This window comes from Ostrea edulis, chromosome 2 (genome assembly GCF_947568905.1).
Source record: "Ostrea edulis chromosome 2, xbOstEdul1.1, whole genome shotgun sequence".
NCBI lineage: Eukaryota > Metazoa > Mollusca > Bivalvia > Ostreida > Ostreidae > Ostrea > Ostrea edulis.
Window position 1 is genome coordinate 41,187,822 of NC_079165.1, and position 21,686 is coordinate 41,209,507.

Genomic DNA, 21,686 nt, shown 5'->3' on the forward strand with positions numbered 1-21,686 from the left:
TCAAGTTGACTGTATCAACAATTCATCAATGCACATACCACATAATATGGAAACAACAAATCCTCTGGGATAATACAAGATATAAATGTATAAATATATAAATGCACATGTACAGCTGTATATCATTACAAAAACCCCTTACCACGGCCAGTCTCTTCAGCAGCAGACATGCCAACATGGGCAGCCTGGGGTTGTGTTTGTGGTAGATGTACTGAGCTATGGTTGCTATGATATGCTGGTTTTGTCTGACAACTGGTTGAGAAGACAAGGCCGACTCCACCGGAGATAGAGGAAGGTCTGGACTCTTCAGCAGTAACAACTGGTTCAGAACCGAGAACGAGATTTGTATCAGTCTGATTGTCTCTGATCCAATGCCATCTTCTGCCATGCTAAAATGGAAGAGACATTTTTTCTAAATTCATTTTTTATCCAAATTTTAGTCATAGATTGGATAAATCACTTTTATCCTTGTATCATAACTACATCAGTATCATCACGAGTCTATCTACATTGTAGTACATTTTCCCCCCCTTACCTTCCTTGTTGAACCAGGGCCAGATCTACATTGTCTGAGCCTGTGGCAATAATTCCCAGCAAGGTCTGTCCTGCCTCAGTGAACAACAGACTGTAAACAACAATTTCCTGCACTTTGGGTCTGTAAAACAAACAAGAGAAATCAGGACCCAGTAGGAACATAAAATAACCCAAAAAAAACACTCATGCTCACTGACACATAAAAATTACCTCTTCAATGTCGACTCAGCAGGTTTGGTTTTCGTGATCGTATTTACTAATATTTTGTGGAAGATATCTACACATTTTCTTCCTGAAATGAAAATGACAGAGAAAACTTGGATTTAATAAAGAGTGTGAGGCTGTATGTTCAGGAGCATATTCAAGAATTGCTGTTAAGTTATTGTTTCAAGTATTTCAAAATTTCCATAGAGCCATGGTTACTCTACATTCTTATATTTAAAACTAGACTGAATCGTAATACTGTGGTTTAATCATCTTTTTTTGTTGAATATCAATTTTTGTCGCTTTTGTACCTCTGTGATAAACAAAGTATGATTGTTCACAAAGAGTGGCTTTCCTTGATATGACCTATAAACGAAGCTGTATTTTTTGAGAAATTACTACAAAATGACAGTAAAATCTTTTATATTCAAATAACTTTTTAAAAATGTAACATGTCCATATCCTCAAACAATAGAGAATACCAACAAATTCACCAAAAATCCCCCCCCCCCTTCCCAAAATAATCTTTTCATTAAGATGAAGAATTTCCCACACTCTTAATAAATGAGAAGTCTGTAGATTCCATCAAAATTCAACTTTCAGCATAAATCTATGAATATACATGCACAAGGATAGTAGATGTTGCAATGTATGATTTACCAATCAATTCTCGTGTCTTCAGTTTGTAAAATCTCCATTTCTGAAAGACTGGGAAGATTTCCCTCAGGATGTACATAATTGAGGCCATGAGTTCATTCTCCATGGATTCTTGGAAAAAAGGCTGGATAAGATTTGAGATGAATTCCAAGATGGCTGTGGTGATTGGGTACAAACCCTCAATACACTCCACGCCAAACAGCATGTTACCATAGCAACCAGCCATCAAACCTTGGCCACTGAAAAATTCAGCTTGATGAGAATGTTTTCATAATTCATATTCATCCACTAAGATGATTATAATGGCTGAAGCATTACTTCCATTATTTCAAAACATTAAGATTTACCTCAGAATTTCTGCGATGTTGTCTATGTTCTCAGTAAGATAAGGCAACAGTCCTGTCTGTTTCATGTCGTGCCAAACCTAAGACAATAAAAAAATGCACTGGTTCAGAAAAAACATCACTGCAATCGAAAACTGATCTACAAATGTACATGTAAATAAATGATGCTGAAAATTTAAAATAAATCTGTGACGATATCTAAAAACGTCCATCATGAAAGTAAATCAGGACATACCTTGACAGGATTTTGTTTGGCCAGACAGGTGACACATTCTATACACTGTACAATCAAGGTGACTGGAGGGTGAAACAGTCTCACAAACCTACAAACACAAAAATGAAATGTATCGAGATACTACACATCAAGTCACTCAAACATCCTACTGTATAACAAAACAAACCTACAAACGAAATGTATTGATATACTACACATCAAGTCACTCAAACATCCTACTGAATAACAAAACAAACCTACAAACGAAATGTATTGATATACTACACATCAAGTCACTCAAACATCCTACTGAATAACAAAACAAACACACAAACAAAATGTATCGAGATACTACATATCAAGTCACTCAAACGTCCTACTGTGCAACAAAACAAACACACAAACGAAATGTATCGATATACTACACATCAAGTCACTCAAACGTCCTACTATAAACGAAATGTATCGAGATACTACATATCAAGTCACTCAAACGTCCTACTGTACAACAAAACAAACCTACAAACGAAATGTATCGATATACTACACATCAAGTCACTCAAACGTCCTACTGTATAACAAAACAAACCTACAAACGAAATGTATCGAGATACTACACATCAAGTCACTCAAACGTCCTACTATAAACGAAATGTATCGAGATACTACATATCAAGTCACTCAAACGTCCTACTGTACAACAAAACAAACCTACACACGAAATGTATCGATATACTACACATCAAGTCACTCAAACGTCCTACTGTATAACAAAACAAACCTACAAATGAAATGTATCGAGATACTACACATCAAGTCACTCAAACATCCTACTGTATAACAAAACAAACCTACAAACGAAATGTATCGATATACTACACATCAAGTCACTCAAACGTCCTACTGTACAACAAAACAAACCTACAAACGAAATGTATCGATATACTACACATCAAGTCACTCAAACGTCCTACTGTATAACAAAACAAACCTACAAACGAAATGTATCGAGATACTACATATCAAGTCACTCAAACGTCCTACTGTACAACAAAACAAACCTACAAACGAAATGTATCGATATACTACACATCAAGTCACTCAAACGTCGTACTGTACAACAAAACAAACCTACAAACGAAATGTATCGATATACTACACATCAAGTCACTCAAACGTCCTACTGGATAACAAAACATCGCAAGAAATATCACTTCACACATGTACTCCAAACACGGTTCAAACACTTAACTCCAAATTCTACTGTCAGAAAACTCACATATACTGGCCTAACTAGAAAAATATCCTGTTGTTACCTATGAATCAGTGTGTAAATGCAGTGTATAATGGCCTCAAATTCCCTCTGACTCTCGGGGTGATTTTTCAGGACAGCATTCACCAGTTCTATGGCCAGAGTCACTTTGTCAGTTTGTGTTGGTGACACCATACCTATAACACATTCAAAGTAACGACTTCAACAAATTAATTACATTTCATCAAGCCTGCGTGATTTACATGTTTGATACAGTAACATTCGGTGCAGACTAAACTTACCAACAGCTAGAACTTACAATGTATCGATACTTTTGGATTAATCATGACAATGAAGATAAAAGTGCCAAGTCAACAAACACTCTATAGAAAATAAAATGTGATTCTGCGAATAACAGAACCAACAGATTAATCGATTAGATATGCAATCGATATACAGTTATTTATTCAATTAGATATGCGAGTTATGAATTCGAAGTACAGCTACCTGATCCCTGTGCTACTTGATCCAGCAGAACCTCCACTTCACAGAGCAGCAGGTCCCATCCACTGTAGGTCACATACCACTGGATAATGGGACTCGCATCGTGCTTGGCTGGGAAACAAGACAAAAAACAAGATGGATTTGTGAAACACAATGCCCTCTGAGTATGACCACATTCCACTGTGGCAAGTTTGATCCTGATGGATACCTAGAATTCTATTAGTTATATAAGTGATGACCTTGACCTTTCAGGTTCCACTCTCAATGATTGTGTAGTGAGGGACAGCGTGGCGAGAATTGAAAGCAAGTTATGACTTGCCTAGATGGTTGAGTGGTCTAGCACGCTGGTCACATGCTGCTTAGAGATTTGGTTCTGCAAGTTGTGTACACGTAGACGTTTATGTGTATATATATATATTGTATGTGTACACAGATTTTGTATACAAGGTACAGATATTTCTATAAATTCAGCATTATTTACATCATCATGTTCAGGTCCTACACAATAATTCAGATACATTGTTTTAAGGAAGAAAAAAAATAAATCCTAATATATTAGTAAACTTGTTTAATTTCCTTACAAATTTCAATGCCATTGTTTTAAAAGACTTACTTCCCATTGTGAGTATTTTCCCTTTGGTTCCTGCATTCAATATAAAACCCTCTGCAAAAGAAGTTTTTGAAGAATTTGCAGACTTTTGCAGCATGAATACATTTGAATCAATACTTGGACGTTAACATCAGAGAAAAATATAATTCAAACATATCTAGAATACAAGAAGTACTAAGCACTCACTGCTGGGGTACGGGGATTTGTTGACGACGAGTTTCCACTCATTGATTTCCTTGGTGGAGGTTAGATCTGATGAGTGGTTACAGTCCAGATACTCTGTGTATCGCTGTAACTGTTTCCAGATGTGGAAGACCTACATGTACAAGCACCCCAATTCATTTCTATCATGGTCTCCATTCTCCACATGCAATTACTCTTACTATTTCACATTTCATACTTAAATGCATCCCATTGCCATGAACTTATCTAAGATAAAATGACTGCGTAGGAGGAATTTGTTGAAGAATAACCCCCAAGGTCTCGAGATTTTAGTCTTTATCTTCCAACAAGATTTCAAAACTCAGAAGGTTAATCTTTAACAATTTCAACGATAAGATAATTATCTGCATTTTACTACATCAAGGTCAAACAGTTGATGCAACAATTTGTTAAATCAAAGAGTTTTATATCGGAAATTCAACATTGGCTGACATGGAAGAAATGTATAAAAAAAAAAAAAAATAATCTTAACACTTGCCCTTTCTGCACTATTGGGTGTGGATGATGCCAAAGCTGCACTAAACTGGACAAAACTGCTAAAATAAAGTGGAAACCGCAAGAGAGCAGAATGGAAAACTCCGCCCACTCCTGCATCACTTCCCTGGAAGCAAAATCCCCATCACATTTATTTATCTTAGTTTTGCAAGAATACACCAACTTACTGTAATCAGAACCAACATAAAGGCAAAATTAAATCTTCTGCAAAATAGTTTTATACTTTTCTTTATATAGATTTCATCCAAGGGAAAATTTACATAAAAAGAAATGGATTTGTGAAAGATAAATGTCCCAACATGGATACCAAAGCATCTTGTAACTCATTCCTATTACATAAACCAATGGAGGGCTTTGTCACAAGGACTGCACCAACTAAACAAATGTTACAGGCAATGATTAAGTTAATGATAATTGTGTCAAAGGTCAATTTTACAGTCACAATGTCATTAACATGACAATGTAAGTAAGGCCTTGTCACAAGGAGTGCATAATCACAAAATGTCAAAGCCCTTTTACCCATAATGTTAAAAGCTTTTATCGAGCGACGAATGAACAAAACAACAGGCTACATAATATACAGATTCTTTCTCGGTAAGAATAACATGCAGGTGTAAATATCTACTCTTCACCTTCATCTTGTATGCATTACTGGTACATAATGTTCTGTTAGTATTCCCACTGTTAACTATAGGTGTATGGTACTTGCCTTGTCCCAGAAATCCTCCGACACGATGACTTGTTTTAAAACCAGGCAAATAACTCTGTGTAAAGCCTTTAAAATAAAACAAAATAACTTTCATGATTGGTCTTTCTTGGCTATATTTGCCACATTCTATTTCACATAGGGAATACTGACTTAAATTGTAATATGTTACAGAAGGCCTGGGGGAAAACTATTGCCCCACACAAACCAAGTTGCCTTCTATAAATAAAGTATCATTTTAGGTTGAAAATTAATTTTTATCACCAAAATCAAATTTTAGCTTGTGCAAAAAAATCTACAATTTACTTGCAGTTTTCAAGAATTAATCTTAGTTATTAGCGTCATTATTTGGTCGCATTCAGGGAGTATTTTCACTTCCCTTTGAAGACCGATTATCATTTTGTGCTTCCTAGGATAACAAATTCTTCACAAGAACGATGTGCTTCTGAAACAATGAAAGTAAAATGCTACCCAAAGAATATTTGCTCTGACAGTCGATCAGCTTAGAATCTTTACCTGAGCATCTTGATCTGAGCCGAGCGTGTGTTCATCAAACGTCGAGAGCACCAGAACCAGCAGATTGTACACAGTGTGATGGGACACAGAACATATCATCTGTAAAACAAAACGTCCTATCACTCACACACTCTATTACTGTGTGTGTATTTATAGATTGTATTTAAAATCTGGCGCAGTCGGAGCTGATGCACAATTCGGCATTATCATGATTTAGTGCTTCTTCTACATATGAAAAGGGACAAATAGAGAATTTGATATTTTCGCAGAACTTTAAAACAGTGCTCTTGCTTCACCGCCAAAACCAGTAAAATTTGAATCCTGCTAAAATAATTACACACACAGTATTTACTAAATTTATTTTCACTGTTGTTGACATGATGTAATGAAATTCATAAATGTATATTCTTCGTCAGTGATTTGAAAGACCCATGAGATTTTTATGAAGTGTTTCCTACTGTTGAAACACTCATGAAAAAAAAAAATCCAGAAAACAGTTTCTAGTGAATGACAGAACAATTCCCTTGAGATAACAGGGATATTCCCTGTTTCCATCTGTTCACATCTTAGACAGGCAATACATGTACTGAAAATACAAACTACTCAAGTGCTGCTGGTTAACTTACTGAGTTTTCCTCTGTAAATGGTTCCGACTTCAACAGATTGTACAGATAATGAAACGTGTGGAGATGAATGGCACCGTTCCCGTATTTTCTGGCCATAGTGAAATCTGACACTTCTCCACCGAACATGTGCATGGCAGACCACAGCAGCAGAAGGGGGCCATGGCTTTCCTCTGCGCCCAAAGTCTGAATGATCTTATCCAGCTTCTAAAAGCACACATCACATTGAAGAAAAGTCATACAAAATAAACAAAATCTATAACAGCACTACAGGCACAATATGCTTTTCGTAAAATAAAATTCACTTCCCTTAGTCAAAACTTTTAGTTGTACATGCCATGCAAATCCTATACATTTATTCTTTACATAGTAGAAAAAAGAAAGACATTACTGAAATTGAAAGTGAAAGTTTGGAAAGGAATTTCATACAACCATGTGTATGATTTGCTGCAATATGCAACACCATATATTTTACCTCCATGTGTAATGTAATGCATAATTATCCCCCAGTACAAATAACTACTTGTAAAATAATACATAATTATCCCCCAGCACAAATAACTACTTGTAAAATAATATATAATTATCTCCCAGCACAAATAACTACTTGTAAAATAATACATAATTATCCCCCAGTACAAATAACTACTTGTAAAATAATACATAATTATCCCCAGTACAAATAACTACTTGTAAAATAATACATAATTACCAAAAATGTTTCCTTGTCTTTCAGAAGGAAATGCTCACTGAAACTGCCAAAAAAAAAATGACATAAATTTGAAGTCCATCATGTGGATTAATATAAACAGTGTCAATACGGAAAGAAATACAAATAGCAGATTGAAAAATTCTTACCTCCCTCTCTCAATGCAACCTTGCACAGATTCCAGATCCATCATTTCGATAAATATCAACACTTCCAAATATCTTTAAAAAATTTAATAAAAAATGAGGTAGAAAAAAAAACAGCAACCCACCTACAACTGTTTAAGATTTTGAAAAATTTCATCTTCTGTGTCGATATAAAAATTTGTCCAACTTACCCAATTCTTTTCACCAGGAAAACCAATGAGTCATCCAACACGTGTTTGTAATTTTGTAAACGACCAAAGCCATGTCTCTGTTGAAGAAGAAATCAATGCATCTTTATGCAATTTATATCATAAGTTAAACATGGTCTTACTCATGGTGCACATAATTTTCTTTATTAAAAATGGGCTACACAATTGCAAAAATTGTGGCTTTATTATAATCACCACCAAATTACAAAAATACCTTGAAAAGTTCCAGAAGTTTGAAGACCTGTTCTTCAGGAAGGTCAAAATCTTTGACATAAATATACAGAATCTCCAGAATCTCACACTGAAATATGACATAAATATACAGAATCTCCAAAATCTCGCACTGAAATATGACATAAATATACAGAATCTCCAAAATCTCACACTGAAATATGACATAAATATACAGAATCTCCAAAATCTCGCACTGAAATATGGCAAATCAAAATACATAAATACATTGCACATACTATAGATTATTGACATGGATATGAGATAATCTCATTTAAATGAGTGAATAGCATTATACAATAGGACTTAACTTGGTACAAGCTAACTTATTTTAAGAAAGTCAGCATCAGGAGGAGTTAACTAGTATTGCAACTTCCTCTTCCTCTTTACATCCCACTCAAGTGGAAGCAATAACAGCACGTTACCAGAGACAGGGTGAAAAAGCTGTGCAGCTTGTGGGCCTAGCCACCATGCGTGTCAGGCATGGGGTTCCATGGCACTCGCATCTAAGCGAGGCCACTAGTTTGCCCGTTGGTTTATGGTATCCTAGTTGTCTCCCTTGACTCCTACTAAATTTTGCGGCCAGTATCATCCAACATTGTGTATTATGTTTTTATGATGTCATTGCTTAATAAATTAATGTAAAGTACAATTGGTGTTTTCAATTCTCACAAGTGACTGAAAGATAATTCAATAACATTGTAAAAGGCAGACAAAGTAACTATCATTGGCTGCAATCTTCAATTAAATATATACAAATTAATTAATAGCAAAAAGAAATGATGTGTATATATTAAATTCATATATCTTTTACTTGAACATTTTAAGTCGTAAGAACCCTTATCAGAATTTCATTTTTCCTCTCCCTACAATTCCTTCTGGTAAGAGCTTAAAGAACAGCCGCAGTAATGAGCTTATCAACCGTATGTAGTTGTGAACTCACATAGCAGCAGTGGTAGATAAGAAGATTTAAAGATGTGGTCAAGACTTTTAATTCATCAGCACACAGCATTCAAACATAACACTAACTGAGTTTGATATTTTTGTCAGAAGCAAGTGCTGAGAATTATATTTTACATGACGTGTGTAATAAAACAGTAACAGATTATGACACATTACTACCAGTAGTAATTATTCCTGATTAAAGGTCATTAACATACAACAAGTTTGACATTTGTTAAATTACAAGTAAAGATTTAATATAGAAGTATCTCTGAATTGGTTGATATTTGTAAAGGTTATCTGTCAACAGCAATTAAATCAATATCTGAATTACATATAAAACGAAAATATTACATATAACATTGCCCAAAAGTTCCCTGCATGTAAAGTAATCTGTGGTGGGTGTAATGATTTGTACTTTGTTTTCTATGCACTTTGAAAATGAAAAGAAGTCTTATCTTACAAGAACAGTAAAACATACTTATAACGAACTCCCTCATAACAAATCTACATTTTTTGCATAGTGATATTTACTCCCCTATGAGAGGAAAATACCAAAAATGTTATTGGATATAACAAAGATTGGTTATACCGAACAGTTTTTCACTGAGGTTTGTTATGACCATGTTTTACTGTATTTATATGTACTGTCAGTCAAGAACACAATGGTTATGTACACTCTGCATGTTAAGTCAGTTCACGTACCTGTTCTCTCAGATTTTCTTGTGCCCATAAATACATCTGTCTCTCATTCTGAAAATATAACATCCATTTAGTATATCTGTCTCTCATTCTGAAAATATAACATCCATTTAGTATATCTGTCTCCCATTCTGAAAATATAACATCCATTTAGTATATCTGTCTCCCATTCTGAAAATACAAAATAAAAGTGGAGAATTTCTACAAACTAAGTGACACATCCACGGCAGGGGATGCTTACTCCCCCTGGGCACCTGATCCCACCTCTGGTGTGTCCAGGGGTCCGTGTTTGTCTGATCCCACCTCTGGTGTGTCCAGGGGTCCGTGTTTGTCTGATCCCACCTCTGGTGTGTCCAGGGGTACGTGTTTGACCAACTCTCTATTTTGTATTGCTTATGGGATTTATGAGATTGATCACTGTTCGTTATCTTCACCTTTCATCCACATTTGTATACATATGAAATTTAAGGTACACAGTCTTGTCACACATGTGTATGTATGAATATGAATGAGTACAGGAAGATCATTTTTATACAGATAGATCCCTGTAGTCATACACATTACAGGAAATTCATCACTGAAAGGGTTAAGGCTAGAGGTCAATTTCTGTAGAAATAAAGGTTAAAGGTTAAACTAGACCTTTCCTAACAGGACTAATACCTCCTGCAAGGTTCATCAACAATGGGGAATATTTAGAACATAGTATAGCTGAACACCAGGACCCAGCTGCACAAAAATTAGTTAACTATACCTGACACTTATTAACTTGCTATGAACTCTTACATAGCAGTAATTAGACAATAGAGAGGTTAAGCAACTGACTGTGTACGTCTACGTGTACTTGTGACTAGGGGAATCCCCTCTTTTATTGCGTATTACGTCATCATTTTCGCACACAACGTCATTCTACAAGTTGTACACAACGCGTAGAGCTGAGAGTACACGGGGGTAAGAACTTGCAACATTTTAAGCTCATTATACAACGATTTTGTGCAACATATGAATTTTGTAACAATCTAGAGGATTTATTACGCACGAATGTTTACCTGAACTGTTCATTGTCATAGAAATATTTGATGAAAAATTATTGTAAAATTACCCTTGTAGACCGGTGTCATGTCTACATCACAGATCATATTATTTAGGGAAAAAAGAAAGCTTGCTAAGTCTATATTGATGGATGAATTGATATATGTGACAGTTAAATCAAAATGCAAATTGATATATTTAAATAAAATTTATTCCATGTTGCCGGGGGGGGGGGGGGGGGGGGGGGGGGGGGGGGGGGGGCTCGCCCCCCGGCAAGCTATAATAATTGTATTGTTTATCATTCAAATATATAATTATATATATATCATTATACTTTAGACAGAAATGAATACCGACAGGAAAAAACAGATCCGATTTAAACCTGAGGATGATCTACGGCTTTTAAGGGAAGTAGTCGGGAGTAATCCCCTGAGAAACAAAAACAAATGGGCTGAAATAGCTGAACCTCTATCAACATCGACTTTTATTCTGGACAGTAGACGAGTGAGAGAACGTACAAATCTCCTCATTGAACAACATAAACGAGAAACTAGGGAACATCTTAAAAGGTTTTCTCTCTCTCTCTCTCTCTCTCTCTCTGATACACCGCTTATCTTTTAATATTCTTGTCTTATTTTCCCCATGCCTGAAATATTTCATAATACCGTACACTAATATGTTCCCATACATTTTCAATACACTTACGTTCCTGTATATTTATTTTTTTAAGATCTGGTGTCGATGAAGATGTTTCGGAAAAAACAAACCTGCTGGACGATGTCATAGAATTGAAAAATGAAGAGGAGAGAGAGAAGAAAGAAGAAAAAGAAAAGAAGGACAGATCAGAAAATTTAGGGAAAGAAATCAGGAAAAGGGCACTTGAATGCCTTACACCAAAGAAAAGTATGAAAATATTATTGTGTCATTGTATTACAAGGCTCATGTGATTTGTTTGGGGGAAAATGCATTGATTTGTCGTGTAAACAAATTCTTTCATTATACAGCCATATATATTTTTTGTTTGTTTTTTCAGACGACGAATGCGATTTGCCAGTACTCAAGAAGAAGAATTCGCAGACGTATCTTGTGGACTATTTAAAAGAAAAATCAGAAAATGAGATATCTATGAGAAAATCAGAAATGGAAGTAAGAAAAGAAGAATTAAAGTTGGAGAAGGCAAAGTTTGAAATGGAGCGAGAGGAACGGATGCAGAGAATGGAAATAGAAAAGCAAGAGAAACTTGCTTTCATTGATTTACTTAAAAAATTAACGAAAGATAACTAATCATAAAAACTGTTCAGAAGTGTAAAATTTTATTCCAGATATTTGTTTAATTTATCTGAATAAACTAAACCATTAAAGTCAGTCTTGTTCATATATGTGTCCACGTTACAACACACATTCTATACATTTGAACACATTTAGGCCAAATATTCCTGTAGTGATGGGGGAGACATATCAAAGAAAGTGCCAGTTTCGCTCCCGTACAAAATAGTGTGACAATTAGTAAGGATTGAAGCTACCCTATAGTACTTTCCAACAGGTTGTAGATAGAGCTTTTGATTTTTCTTGTAATCTAAAAAAGAAAAGAGAGTTAAGATTTTGCCAAAAGTCCATTCCACGCAGACTCTCACTGCGGACATCCTTTTGTTAAATCGCAGTTGATTTGCAGTAATTACACCTCCTCGAAATGGGGGAATTATGTAAGGCGATAACGGGTACGTAGGGTCGCCGTAGACAGAGTAGACATCATTGTTTGGTTTTGTCATATGTTGATACATCTGGTATTCAACGTTGCTTTCCCTTAACATACCGGCATCATGACGACGGCCTTCAACCGGGCCAAATAGATGCGCAATCATACCATCAGGTGTCGTTATGCACTGAAATTTTAAACCGTGTACTCTTTTGTGACCATTAAACACCACCTGCTGATGAGACTGAGGTCTGCATATCGGTCTGACAGTTCCGTCAATGAACCCCCAGCAATTGGACAGAGGCGCTCCACATCTATTCACGACTGCTGCCATTTCATCCAGTTTTGCATGAGACAACCAAGGCTGATTTAGGTTTTCGAGGAGATGTCCATGTACTGTATCTATGCAATCAAGGACTGAGTTGAAAATATATGACAATTCAGCAGTTGATCTTCCAAATACATGGGAAAGATCCTCTAATCTATTTGGGTATGCCAATCTTCGTATGAGAATACACAAACCTTCTATTCCTGAACATACAGTCCTGTTTTTACATACAATTTTGTTTGGAATATGCAGTGCTATTCGTAATCCTAGCAAATCATCTTTTTGAAACCGGAATAACAGGCGAAATTGTTCGTCGTTCAATTCATCCAGGTTTAATCGGTGATAAATCGATGCCTCTTTTTCATTGCTCATGCAAGACAAAAGTAAAACATCATCATCGTCTGTCAGAGCTGCAAGCAACATCATATTTTGCGCCATTTTTTTTCTTTGATCTTAACGCAGTAAACCCTCTTTTGATTCGTTTATTTGCACATTTGTATCCAATCAATTTATTTGTAATTAATGGTTTTACACGTACGCGTACACGTACTGTTTGTTAAACGTAACATTACGTTGGATGCGTGTACTTGTAAACATACTTCTGTTTGTACACGTACGCGTAGACGTACACGGTCAGTTGCTTAACCTCTCTAATAACTGTCAGTTAAACTTAACTAATGTTTGTGCAACTGAGTCCAGAGAGACACGAGTTTCTTCATTGTTCATGTCTCATCTTAACGTATAAGTTACAGGCTACATGAAACTCCATTGTCCTTGATTTTGATCAAGATTCATAATGTAAAAAGGAGAAAATGTACATCTGATTTAACACAGTATAGCTCTGTGGTCACCAACTAGCATACACACTATACTAGGTGAAACCAATCTGTTGTCCCCAATAACAGATGAATGGATGAAAAGACAGACACACATAACAAAACCAATATACCCCCAAAACTTATTTGTGTTGGAGGATATTGGCTAAATGTACAGGAATATAATGAAAAATAATTACAAATGGCCATAACATTCTCACAATTGAGTGAATCAACATGAAAATACCAGGGGCACTTGGTTAACATAGTAACATTTCTACAAAATTTGGTAAAAAGTAAATGAACAGCGACGAGAAAATCTCCAAACAACATGTGTAATGGATGGAGTGAAATGAAACCAGTATACCCTCCCCAACAAACTTCGTTTGCAGGGTGTATGATAATTTTTCATGTGTTCTGTGTGTGTGTTATGAGCATACCATTAAGATGCTGTTGGTTTCCCACGTGGGGTAGGGTTCCTGTGATATTTGTTGCAATGTTTCCACCAACTGAAACAGATACACGTACGTATTAAAATAAATCACTAAAGGTAATCAATTTGTAGTAAAGAAATCTACCAATAACTCTGTTCTTCCACTTACCATTCTTTGAAGATTTCCACTGATAACCTCTTCACTCTTTATGAATTTTTCAAATTCCCTCTGAAGACATATATTTTTAACAATAAAAGTCCAATTTTCATATATTCAATGTATAACTACAGAAAAAATTACTCAAGAAAAGCTGCCAGCATATAGACAACACAATGTTACCTGGAATGGGTGTACGTTGTTCTGCCAAGAGTTGACAATAACCTTGATGCTCTGCAGCAGATACAGCCTTTCATTGAAGTAGTAATCTCTGACTTTGTAGGCCAAAGCGTGGGCCAGACGTTCACTTCCCAACACATGCTGCATGTAAACAGGTATATTCACATCAACCAATGTTTTGTCATCAATAAAAATTGTGTTGCTTGACTGCTTCCATGCATTTCAATTTTTTTTATTAAAGCAAAGGTCTCTCAAACTGACATAAAATATAATTATAGAAAGAAGTAAGTTCTAATACAAATACTGTATAACTATAAGGAATAAATATCTATGATGTTTGTGATATGAAAGATATGGATGACAGACAGGAGTAATTTCTCTATGATCGGTTTTGCTAATCGTGCAAATATGCAAGTTTTGAGACATATATGAGTTATTTCCCTTTACAGAACTCTCATACACAGTATGGTGCAAAATAAATTTATTTACACGTGGAGTGGGACAACTGTTAGTCACTACACAAGTGAAGGTACACAGTTTCTCACATGCAGTTTCATCACTCGAATTCGATTGATACACGAAGTGACAAGTATTCAAAAAGCAAATTAACACATACAATCTTTGTTACTTGATCTTATTCCGCTGTTTGTACATACCATATCTAAGATATTACATGTACTTGCAAATACGACATTGTTTTTATGTTTTCATTTTCCTTTCAATTGTATTTTGTAGAGATGTCAGCAAGTAATCAAGTATCGCTCGGTCATACCGATCATTGACTAAATTTTTCATAGTCGAGTACTTGTTAAAAATAGGAAATAGCTTTTTTTAGTTATGTTCATAGTTTCTGAACGTTTCAGAGTTTTTTAGTAAAAATCATGTAAGGGTAAATATTGTCAAACCAGTTCTAATTTATTCATGTTCAAATAAATCACTTTCCATACGAGTTTGGATGTCAGTCTGTAAACATGCCTCCGGAATAAACTGTTTCAACATACTTTAAAAGATCGCATGATGGAAAAATGGTAAAATGTACTGATGACTTAGGTACACTTGTACCCTGTCAGTCAGTTTTTTTCTCCTCTTTTTTTACTGAGTACTCAACTATTGCTTGACTAAAGCCTCCGAGTATTCGACTGGGCGATCCCAGTAAAGTTGACATCTCTAGAATTCTGTATTTCCTACATTTACATCTTTTAAACAGAAACCACTTTTCCATATTTTTTTTATTTTTGTCGTCTTCCTCACAGACTGTAGGTGCACTCTGTCCATTCAGAGTAGCACTATATGCACCTCCTACACAGAAGAGCTCTTACCTTGAAACATGTTTCCATTGTTTACTTACATGTACCCCCATAATACAATCAACCTAACCATTTATTCATTAATCAAATAAAAGTGGGTAAAAATTCAAAATGTTATCCAAATTGACAGTGTCTTACAGTCTAAAATTAGCTCTTTCCACTATTAGAAAGAGAAATCCAAGAAATATAAATCTTTGACCCTCCCTTTACAAAGTTTACCATGAAATTTCTTTAAAAATAGTGCATAAAAACATCTTTGAGCATTATATTGGGTGAATAAAGGATCAATTCTGGGTAACAAAAGAAAAGACCTATAGGGGAGAATGGTTTTACGGAAAAAGTAATACTGTCGTACCAAGTTTCTTTAGTTAATTTTTGTCGTACTTAGATAAAAAAAATTCATATTTTTATTTAGAACCTGTAACTTATTATCTACAATGTTGAATTAGCCTTCAAAGTTGGCCTAAACAGCATTTTCCCCATTTAAGCAAAGATTTTGATATGAATTTTGGCATTGAAGTCCTTCAAGGCAGACCTGCTCCAAAGATTCATTTTGATAGGTAACAATCTTAAGAACAATTTTTAATATAGTATTTTTAAGGGCACCCCTGCCTTGGGGGTCGAAATTCATGGAAAACCGACAAAAAATTGGGGAACTGTTTTTGAAAACACTTTTATTTTTTACTTTAAAATTTTCAACACTTTTTTCATACCTTACATGTATATCATTGGGTGTATATTTCCTTCAATAATCTGGTTTAAATGCATATCCATTCTTTATATAAAAGGCAGTAAAAGAGATCATACAAGTGCAGTCAAGTGGAACTATCCTCATCATGGTTGATTTTATTTCTAGGACAAGAATCATTCATTCTGTGTTACTCGACAGAAACACATGTGCCACGAAAAAAAAAGCATGCCATACAAGAAATTGGTGTGTTTGCCTGTCCAGAACTTCTTTGGGAAAGAGTTATGTTGTTGGTAAAGAACTAAAGAATTGGTATGCTTCATTGCTGGGAAAGATGCACATTTTATTCATTTAGGTTTTACCATTGCCAGAAATAAATGTCTTGTAAAACAGATGTATATCAAATTTTGTACATGTAGTATATCTTCCTTGTGATGTTAAACATGCGTTTAAACTAGACACTATAGCTATAGTTATACCTGTAAGTCTTTCTTGGACCCTCTGTAGTCATTGGACAGAAAGGAAGTGAACAGCTCGTAGGTCTCCAATTCATCCAATCCCTTAATGAAGGACAGATGCACATTCATGTAAATCATCTCTATATATAAATCTAACCAGGTAAAAATTACTCGGTATCATTTTTTCTCTTTCATTCTTTTACTCTGCTGTATTTTACATTATAAGTTGCATACTGAAATTCACAATTCAACATTGTTGACTTAAAAATTCAAGAATGAGCAATTTTGCTCCAGAAAGTAGTTCTTCCTAGTAAAAAGAAATTTTAAAAAAATATTTACAAAACAAAGGAAAATTGAAACTACATCTTCAAAGCAAATCACTGAGACAGTAGATTATGAATAATTAAATTGAATTGAATCAGCTAGTATACAAACCAAAAATGAACTCATTTTCAAAAGAAATTCTTCCGAAGCTTTTTTCAACTTCTTTCCTTTCAAAAGTTCACCCTGAACACATCTGAAAATTTGAATGTTTATACGTTGGGATTGCTATGGCTTATTGACTGAAATGTTTTCAGTTCACATCAATCGAACACGTTAAAATTTACAGTTTGAGGGAACATCATACATGAACATGTGCATAGAAATATTTTATAATAGGTTTACAATATCACTAAACAAGGATTCCTTAAAAACAAACAATACATTGTGTTTACCTGTAGAAGAAAGTAATTACCTTGGTTTCTTGTACAAACTGAGACCAGCAATAATCTTCTTTTTACTTCTTTGAAGCTCTCTGTCTACAAGTTCCTGCAGTCAAAGAAGATTTTTCTCTATCATCATATTATAACTGCTATTAATTGCTGTGTGCATGTGCTAATGTACACTGCATACCAGGAAATTCTTAACCTGATTTAATTTTAACAAGATGCATTTGAAGAAAAACCATTTCATTCTGTTTTAAATTCACCCATTACCATTTATATGCATTACTGCTTTAGGTAATGAGTAAATTTAAATTCTTCCAGATTTAAATTCAGCTTTCAGGATGAGAAGAAAATGGAAGAAAACTGAAATGTCTCCCAAGCTCCCCAAATTGGAAGTGCTCCAAATGAAACCTCCTCCCCTTAATGTATTGTATGGTATGGAGGAGAAAGCATGAGCAGGAACATAGACATTATGTACTCCCATTAGCCACATAGGAGAAGTGTTCACAAACTATTTTACACCCTCCACCCCTCAGATCCCCTTTAACTTTAAGGAAAACAAGAGGTACTGTGAGCAATGCTCACTAAGAATACCCCCCGCTTACCCCAATCTCCCAAAGGGTGTTGGTAATAGGTATAAACTACCTCTTTTCTGAGTGTAAAAAACAAATGGCATGACAAACCGAACCATATTGCTACTTCGATGTCCAGTGCGTGTGACCTTTGACCTTTTGACCCCAAAATCGATAGAGAACATCTTCATCCCATGGGTAGTCCATATGTATGATATGGTGACTGTAGGTGGAAAGGATAACGCTTTAGAGCCCGGAAACCATATTGCTACTTCGATGTCCAGTGCGCTTGACCTTTGACCTTTTGACCCCAAAATCAATAGGGAACATCTTCATCCCATGGGTAGTCCATATGTATGATATGGTGACTGTAGGTGGAAAGGATAACGCTTTAGAGCTCGGAAACCATATTGCTACTTCAATGTCCAGTGCGCTTGACTTTTGACCTTTTGACCCCAAAATCGATAGGGAACATCTTCATCCCCTGGGAAGTCCATATGTATGATATGGTGACGGTAGGTGGAAAGGATAACACTTTATAGCCCGGAAACCATATTGCTACTTCGATGTCCAGTGCGCTTGACCTTTGACCTTTTGACCCCAAAATCGATAGGGAACATCTTCATCCCATGGGTAGTCCATATGTATGATATGGTGACGGTAGGTGAAAAGGATAATGCTTTAGAGCCCGGAAACCATTGCGTCTACAGACGGACGGACAACCCGATTCCAGTATACCCCCCCCCCCCCCCCCACACCCACAACTTGTTGCGGGGGGTATAACAATTGGATCCTCCTGTCCCTAAAATATGCACATCAGCAAATGACATTGAAGTATTGTAAAAAAAATTCAAGTCTATCAGATAAGCCATACAGGAGGAGAAGCATTCACAAGCTATTTTAACATCCTCCATTCCTCTTAGATCCACTATAACTATTATGAAAATAATTGGATCCTCCCATCTCACACATATGCACATCTACAAATAGCAATGAAGCATTGTACAAAGTTTCAAGTCTATCCGATAAACCATGAAGGAGGAGAAGCATTCACAAGATTTTGTGACAGACAGATGGACGGACGGAAAATATAAAAACAATGTCTCCCCCTGAAAGAGGTGAGACATAATAAAGTAGGAACACACAATAATTCTACAAAAGCAATGACACTGAATAATAGGGCAGATGTAGATTTAGTAATACTAAATGAGGAGGGAGAAAATTCTTTGTATGGTATCTAATTGCCACTATAGATTGATTCAGGGTTTATTGGGAGAGGGGGGTATATACTATATTCCTGACCTATGGCTCCATGGATCAGTATTTCCGTCATATGTCACAAAAGGAGCTCTTTGGTTTTGAGAATTATCTTAATAAAATTAAAAATTTTGATATTAGAAGATCTATTTGTAAGTTACGAATATCAGCTCATAAATTAACAGTCTATGCGAAAGTTTTTTGGACCACACAGGACATTTGGTCCTGTGTAATCAATGAACACACCGGACCGAACCAAATTTTGTCAGACCGAAAAACCTAATGTAAAAAAGTGAAACACGTGAAAATGCAAAACCAAGGAAATCTTATTTATTATACTTGGGATCCCTCGCGTATAATACTTTAGATGGTCCATGCGGTTTTAATCACATTCATTTACATATTTGGATTTGTGTGCTATTTTTTCTTATAACAAATATTTAAATGACTCCGCATCGAAATAGTAAAGTTCAAAACCGGACACTGAAACATCGGACATTTCGGTCCAGTGTAAAAAATGATGCATCGGACCTCAGGCACTGTACATCGGTCAGGTCTGACGGTCCGATGTCTTTCGCATAGACTGAATTAATGATTGAAGTTGGTAGATATTCTGGTATTACTAGGAATGAACGAATATGTAACAAATGCAACTCCGGTTCATTAGGTGATGAGATTCATTTTTTTTTATTAAATGTGAAAAGTTTGTTGATGAAAGAAAATCTTTTTGTGGTGCTATAGAAAAAACAGTTAAATTTTTTACCAAACTCAATGATGAACAAAAATTCATTTACATACTATGTTCTGAAGAGCCATCTATTCTAAATATAACTGGAAAATTTATTTTGAACAATATATGACACTATTTGTATATAACTATGTGTTATGTAATCACTTCTTTCTTTACTTGTATATGTATATGTACATTATTTGTATGTATTTTCATGCTGCCCCTTGAGGGCCCTTGATTGGAAAATAAAATATGTTCTATGTCAAATCTAATTCATTCAGAATACAATTTAATATATCATATTGTGTGTACATATGCCAAGATAATTACTTTTATGTAAAACTACACTGAGAAATCATGGGGCACCTATTAATCATGATCTATTTGTAGAATAATCTTCCGATAACTGAATCCTCGCGTCTTGGAAGATAGATCCACGAAATAAAGTTGTAAGAGGTAGGTAAAGCAGCGACACCAGCTGGTGTCGATGAATTCCCACTTTTCAATATGGAGTCTGCTCTGACTCTCAACCATGTCACAATATAAAAGCGGGGGTAAGAGTCAGAGGAATCTCAGATTAGAGGAGAAGTGTTCTCAACCTGTTTACTGCACATGTAACTGACTGAATGTAGACAACTTGCTAAAATATACATACTTGTGGTCTAAGAACACCTGTTCCATTGATGAGTTGACACAGAGAGCGATTCCCGAAGCTACAATTAAAAATAAAATACATAAATAACAAATCATACGTCTTTTTTCATGTTTTTGTTCAAACGACATAACACTAACAGATATATCATGGTCATTTTTTAAAACAATTCTATTATTCATTATTTGAAATATCGCGAGTACCAAGATAAATAATAACACTGTCAGCTATAAGGCAACTTCTTCTAATCAAAATTTCACTAGATAATCGTATTTTATCATTTTTACCTGCTAATGGTACCCGAATCTCCCTCCATGATCGTGAAAGTGAAAGCACATTTAAATACATCGTACTAAGAATTATTCGTACTATAATTGATTGCATGATTAACGAGAAGTAAATTACTGAATATGATTAATAATGTCCTGTTTCGTGGGTGAAAGATGTGGATTATGTCACATGAACACCTGGATGGCCTCATTTAGATATCCTGATAAATACACTTATTCGGCTTTCATGGAAAATGCCAAGATAGAATACAGTATTCATTCAACCAATTTGGGTCCACAGAGGAGCATATTAGGATGTACATTGACGAAGACCAATATCACAGGAACATATGACAAAGGAAAACAAAGACAACTGCACTGCATGATGAACAGAAAGTTAGCCATCATATTTATCAATGCATATTTAATACACACAAAACACATATTCATGTAGTACATGGTGATAGATGGATGTTTTCCAGTGGTGTTGTCTTGTAGTCCAAGAGAGCAAGCTGCTTATCTTCACACTTCATTTCTAATCACTTTGTGGTTTGTACTGCTCTCTCGGCCTCGCCATTTGAACTTTGG

At 35.3% G+C, this 21,686-nt stretch overlaps 2 protein-coding genes across 2 annotated transcripts in view; one reads left to right on the forward strand and one right to left on the reverse strand.

Annotated features, from left to right (window-relative positions):
• LOC125679742 (nucleoporin NUP188-like) overlaps positions 1–21,169 on the reverse strand; it is a 34,653-nt gene extending 13,484 nt beyond the window's left edge. The window contains exons 1-27 of the mRNA XM_056154012.1: positions 21,117–21,169; positions 20,833–20,890; positions 17,648–17,721; positions 17,347–17,428; positions 16,933–17,013; positions 14,462–14,599; positions 14,291–14,350; positions 14,129–14,197; positions 9,824–9,871; positions 8,160–8,246; positions 7,928–8,004; positions 7,740–7,811; positions 7,594–7,636; positions 6,885–7,088; positions 6,259–6,357; positions 5,746–5,811; positions 5,020–5,142; positions 4,506–4,635; positions 4,323–4,373; positions 3,713–3,820; positions 3,270–3,402; positions 1,975–2,062; positions 1,743–1,819; positions 1,399–1,634; positions 745–826; positions 536–655; positions 143–389 (exon numbers count right to left, since the gene is read on the reverse strand). Coding sequence (XP_056009987.1) covers positions 143–389; positions 536–655; positions 745–826; positions 1,399–1,634; positions 1,743–1,819; positions 1,975–2,062; positions 3,270–3,402; positions 3,713–3,820; positions 4,323–4,373; positions 4,506–4,635; positions 5,020–5,142; positions 5,746–5,811; positions 6,259–6,357; positions 6,885–7,088; positions 7,594–7,636; positions 7,740–7,811; positions 7,928–8,004; positions 8,160–8,246; positions 9,824–9,871; positions 14,129–14,197; positions 14,291–14,350; positions 14,462–14,599; positions 16,933–17,013; positions 17,347–17,428; positions 17,648–17,721; positions 20,833–20,890; positions 21,117–21,145 — 2,682 coding nt within the window. The 5' untranslated portion in view covers positions 21,146–21,169. The remainder of the gene's footprint in view (positions 1–142; positions 390–535; positions 656–744; positions 827–1,398; positions 1,635–1,742; positions 1,820–1,974; positions 2,063–3,269; positions 3,403–3,712; positions 3,821–4,322; positions 4,374–4,505; positions 4,636–5,019; positions 5,143–5,745; positions 5,812–6,258; positions 6,358–6,884; positions 7,089–7,593; positions 7,637–7,739; positions 7,812–7,927; positions 8,005–8,159; positions 8,247–9,823; positions 9,872–14,128; positions 14,198–14,290; positions 14,351–14,461; positions 14,600–16,932; positions 17,014–17,346; positions 17,429–17,647; positions 17,722–20,832; positions 20,891–21,116) is intronic.
• On the forward strand, positions 11,180–12,210 carry LOC130051676 (uncharacterized). Its single transcript, XM_056154019.1, has 3 exons — positions 11,180–11,418; positions 11,580–11,752; positions 11,883–12,210. Exons 1-3 carry the CDS (start codon positions 11,195–11,197, stop codon positions 12,131–12,133), a joined length of 648 nt encoding a protein of 215 aa, XP_056009994.1. The 5' UTR covers positions 11,180–11,194; the 3' UTR covers positions 12,134–12,210.
• Positions 21,170–21,686: the final 517 nt, after the last annotated feature.